The 5,062-nt window shown below is 37.8% G+C and overlaps 1 protein-coding gene across 1 annotated transcript; it reads right to left on the bottom strand.

Moving 5' to 3' along the window:
• Positions 1-901: 901 nt before the first annotated feature.
• LOC135213398 (trypsin-1-like) lies at positions 902-4,524 on the bottom strand. The gene is made up of 6 exons (XM_064247373.1): positions 4,398-4,524; positions 3,609-3,702; positions 2,562-2,742; positions 1,922-2,061; positions 1,273-1,399; positions 902-1,101 (listed from the first exon to the last, which is right to left on the bottom strand). The coding sequence occupies exons 2-6, from the start codon at positions 3,687-3,689 to the stop codon at positions 1,043-1,045; spliced, it is 588 nt and encodes a 195-aa protein (XP_064103443.1). The 5' UTR covers positions 3,690-3,702; positions 4,398-4,524; the 3' UTR covers positions 902-1,042.
• Positions 4,525-5,062: the final 538 nt, after the last annotated feature.

Below are 5,062 nucleotides of genomic sequence, written 5' to 3'. Positions count from 1 at the left end.
TACGTAGCCTGAAATGTCTGAATATAATGTTGTTTTTAGTAATAATTCATCTGTCAAAAATGCATTGTTTTGTAATAAATCAGTGATGACAACAGGAGGCGTGTACAAATTAACTGCTCTATTGTAATTTGCCTTATATTGGACAATCTGGTAAGGAACTAAGTAAGAGAGTTACACAGCATAAAATATAATGTACGGGTTGCGAACGGTTCAAGTGCCATTTTTTGTCACGTGAGGGATTTTGAAACACCCTATAGACTGGAATTCAGATACAGTCGTTTTAGAAGTTCATCAATGCATGACAGATTGTTAGTTGAAGGTTGCCTCATTAGTTCTTTTAATAATATGAATATGAGCGATGGTCTTTTTAAGATGGAAGAATTGTTAAAAAGTTTTATTCTTGATGATTTAAAAGTTAAACAAGTTGTTAGATATTTTACAAACAGGTAGTTTTGTACTGTGATTTTAGTAACTACATATTTCCGTTAAGTATGTCTTTTGTTTTGAACAATGTTTATCTGCATTACTTAAGTAGGTTGTTGACTTGTTTTATTATTTGTGGCCTCATGTTGCTTTCTTGTATAAGTAGTTTCTCTTAAAGTTGTTCAGTACCCTGAAGATGACTTTGGAATAAAAGTTGAAAGTCTTGGTACCTCCTTCTTTCATTTTCACGTGAGGATCTCTTATATACTTCACCCACGGGACCATTGTGGAATTGCAAGATATATATATATATATATATATATATATATATATATATATATATATATATATATATATATAAGGTCTATATTTATGTACAGTTACAAATAAAAAAACAAATGGGTTAGTTCCAAAGTGATAGTTTAGTTTTTTAAACAATGGAATGACGACATTGTTTGTTATAACATGTGTCAACTAAGGCTGTTTTTTAATCAATTTCTATTCTTCTGAGAAACAAAATATAAAAGAAAACCACAATCTCGCTTAGATGATAAACGTTAGCCAATGCCGTCATCAATCAGGTCGGTGAGCAGAAGAGGGGACCAGATGACGTCATCAATCAAGTCGGCGAGCAGGAGACTGTACCGGATGTGTGGGCATTAATCCACTCCAGATAATCTGTAGAAAACGAACGGACGAGTGAATATCACTTCAAGAGACCTCAATTGTATTTTTGGTTTTGTCACTTCAGTTGTTTTGAACCAGTCGTTTGATTCACAGGGTGATACAAGATGTATACTTAATGGTTTCTAGTTTTAATATGAATAAGAATGATTCCTTCAAACTTACGATTAACTCGTGTGTAAACGCCTGGTTTCCCGGGAGCTGCGCAGCCGTCACCCCAGGAGACGATGCCTATTTCTATCATGCGCATCGTACCTTCATCGTTGGTGACCAACGGTCCTCCGGAATCACCCTAGGAAATACAAAGCCCAAGAGTCAAGGCTAGTATGGTTTGGGCATTCTGACGACAAAGGATGTCGAGAGATGTGTTGTAGGAGAGATCATGGAAATAGAAGTTTTGGGGACACGGAGGAGAGATAGGCCTACGTAGAACCCACTCAGCCTAAGGGGAGATGGAGATATTGCATTTGAGAAGACACGAAGTTCAAAGTAATAGACTGAGGATGAACAAGAGAGAAACACCCGCCTAGAAGAGGCTTGTTAGAAATAACGACCTCGACTGGGGATTAAACTGCAAAGAAGATCAAGCACCTGTTACTGGACAACGATTTAAGTGATGGACTGAAATCTTGCAAGGTGCAAGTAGTTTCGAGTGTCGCGAAGAATTGATAAGACTTATTCGGTTACTGGCAAAGAGTAGTTCATCATAAGCTTACGATGACGTTGAAGGCTGGTGAGGAACTGCATTTTGGAGATATGTTGAAAGATCTTTTTTTTTTTTTAGACTAAATCCTTCTTCATCCAGGGGTCTTACCTGGCAGGCGTCTCGTTCTCCCTCGTCCAGACCAGCACAGAGCATATTTTCTGTGACGACCTCTTCGTACAGCTGGGAGCACTTGGCATTGGTCATCGTGGGCACAATCACTTCGTGGAGTACGCTTGAGGTGTCGCCGTCTGCAGTATACATTAGAACAAAATATGTTTTGTTAAAGAGCATAGGGTTAGAACAGATGACTAACATTCTTTGTCATATTCAGATATTAGTTGCTTTTATTGTGTGGCTCGGACTGAACATCCGTTAAAACAAAATATGCTTTTTACTCATTTGCTATTCTTTAAGACAATCTTAATACATTTAGGACTTTTTATGCGTCTAATCCTTCTCAAGAGGGTTTCGACGCATGGGCAAAGTTATCCAGACCAATTTTGGTCTCTGTAATAAGAGTTGTTTGGAAAAAGATAAACCTCCCGAAACCCCTCCCCCCCACCGACACCCTTTATTTTGTAAAAACTAAGTGAAAAACTAATCAGGGAATATTGAGGCAAACTTAGACTACACTCTGAACGTGAGCTATATGAAAATCAATCAAGTTGTTACTCGAGTCTCCAGAACAATAACTGGACACATTAAAAAAAAAAAAAAAAAAACAGCACAAGAATTGTTAGTTACTAACATTCCGAGAGCTTTCCCCATCCAGTCACTGTGGCGTTGACGTTTTCGTACAGATTTCCAGCTGGTGGCAGACAGACTGGGGCGATCTCGTTGTTGGCAGGGAAGTCGACTGGTGTTGATAGTCTGAGCAGGGCTATGTCGTTGTCTTGTGTATAGGAGTCGAAATCTGGATGTGTGATGATCTGTAAAACCGGAGAATATCAACACTGGTTCATGCTAGGTCTCTCTCTCTCTCTCTCTCTCTCTCTCTCTCTCTCTCTGTCTCTTAAGTAGCTTTAATGATGTCTAGATCCAGGTCCTTCTATTGATTTCAGGATCCAAATGAACTTTTACAATGTCTAGAGCGCGAATCTTACATAAAAATAGTGCCCATAACTTTACAGTATGAAGTCGTAAGTTATTGACTCATACCATATTTTGATTCCATAACCATAAACCCGAATATCTAAATGGCGCCGATAATTATCAAGTCTAAAGGTAAGTTTACACTAGGCTTCACCCCATGCTGCACGCGTAAGACTCATCACCAACTCCGCCTACTGGACTGCTCATAAGGATGAGTTAATGGTGTGGCGTGACTCTTGATGAGCAGTCCAGTAGGCGGGGCTAACAAGAATTTGGGAGGAGTTGATGATGAGTGTTATGCATGCAGCAGCGGGTGAAGCCTAGTGGAAACTCACCTTAAGACCTAAAGAAGCTTGTGATGATATTTGCATTAAGAAAACACACCAGATAAAATGTTAATCGTTCTTAATAGTAAAGTTTTACTTCTCATTAAATGGCAAGAGGTTTATTTACTCTCATCAAATGGATTAAGGGTTTGTTTGATTCTCATTAAGCGAAATAAAAGTTTAACTTTATGACACAGAACTAATACTTAGTTTACTATTTACTTCCTGGAAGTCTGGTGAGGTCTTGTCTACTTCTCAAAGACTAAATACTGTCCTATTTACTTTCATATAAAGGCGAAGGCTGCCTTTACTTCAATTTAACCTCTTGATCAATAAAAATAGGTCTTATTTATATTATTTCCGACTCTCTCTCTCACCTCACTGACTTTCCTCTTTTGAATGGAGTCTGATTCAGACGCTGTGCTCCAGTCATGTTCCCCAAGAACGGCGGTGACCATAGCAGGAGAAAGTCTGGAAAAGCAAAATTGGTCATGGAAGAGGCACAATATCTGGAAAGCAGAATGTCATAGAAAGCATAATATCTGGAGAGCAAAATTTATCAGCAAAGCACAATATCTTTGAAGTAGAATTGGTCATGGAAGAGGCACAGTATCTGGAAAATAAAATTGGTCAAGAAAGAAGCACAATACCTGGAAAGCAAAATTTATTAGCAAAGCACAATATCTGCAAAGTAAAATTGGTCATGGAAGAAGCACAATATCTGGAAAGCAGAATTGAGCGAGAAAGAAGTACAATATCTGGAAAGTAAAATTGGTTATGGAAGGAGCACAATATCTAGAAAGCAGATTTGATAATAAAAGAAGCAAAATATCTGGAATGCAAAATTTAATAGGGAAGCACAATATCTGGAAATCAAAGTTTATTAGGAAAGTGCAATATCTGGAAGGTAAAATTTATTAAGGAAGCACAACATCTAGAAAGCTAAGCTAATCATGAAAGGAGGACAACATCTGGAAAGCAAAATTGATAAAAAAAAACGCAACATCAGGAAAGCAAAACTGACCACGAAAGGGGACTTTCTGGAACGCAAGACCTTTTTATGGATTGTGAGAGCAGAATTCTTGGAAGGGGAAATTTACTTGTATTTCTGATATACATAATATATATTTAAGTGTGGATTCTTGTGTTTTAGTATAGAAACTTACCCATAAACGCAGTGAGCGGCTGTTAGTATATAAAGGTTGGATATGATCGAACCTCCACAGAAAGGATGAGAAGGCGAGTAGGACGTTAGGCCTACTTGCCAAGGGTATTCGTTTTTCTCAGTCACCTTCCCACCGACGATTTTTAAGTTACGGTTTACTTTTCCACATACTGAAGAGAAGAAGAAATGATAAATAATTCTTTATCATAAAAGTATAAGATAGTTATAGTAAAGGTAGTTGCTCCATTGTGTTTGAATTGCATATTTAGATCACATGCTGTACTTTAGTGTGTCTGACGAAACTTTAGGAAGTAAAAGTGATATTCTACATCATTTTTAAAAGTAACTACACCCACAAAAAACAGTTTTAACATTAGGCCTACAACAGAATTCAGAGCTTCATTTGAGTCTTTATGGAGTAAATGCGATATTTCGTACCGCTTTTAAAAGTAACCGCACACACACAAAAATCACTTTTCAACACCATCACAAAATCAAGACACTGACAGAAGCTGCCAAAATATAAAAGGAAAATCCAATCATGTGTGTTTAATATTTTGTAATTAACGTAGTTTGTAAACAGCGGATGGTTCCGAGATAAGAAATACCTACCACAAGTCTTATCAACAGGAGGTGGGGCGGGTGTGGCCGTATCAGCACCTGAGG

Source organism: Macrobrachium nipponense, chromosome 42, assembly GCF_015104395.2.
Source record: "Macrobrachium nipponense isolate FS-2020 chromosome 42, ASM1510439v2, whole genome shotgun sequence".
Lineage (NCBI taxonomy): Eukaryota > Metazoa > Arthropoda > Malacostraca > Decapoda > Palaemonidae > Macrobrachium > Macrobrachium nipponense.
Note: the sequence above shows the minus strand (reverse complement) of the source record. Positions and strands in the feature narration are given on the sequence as shown.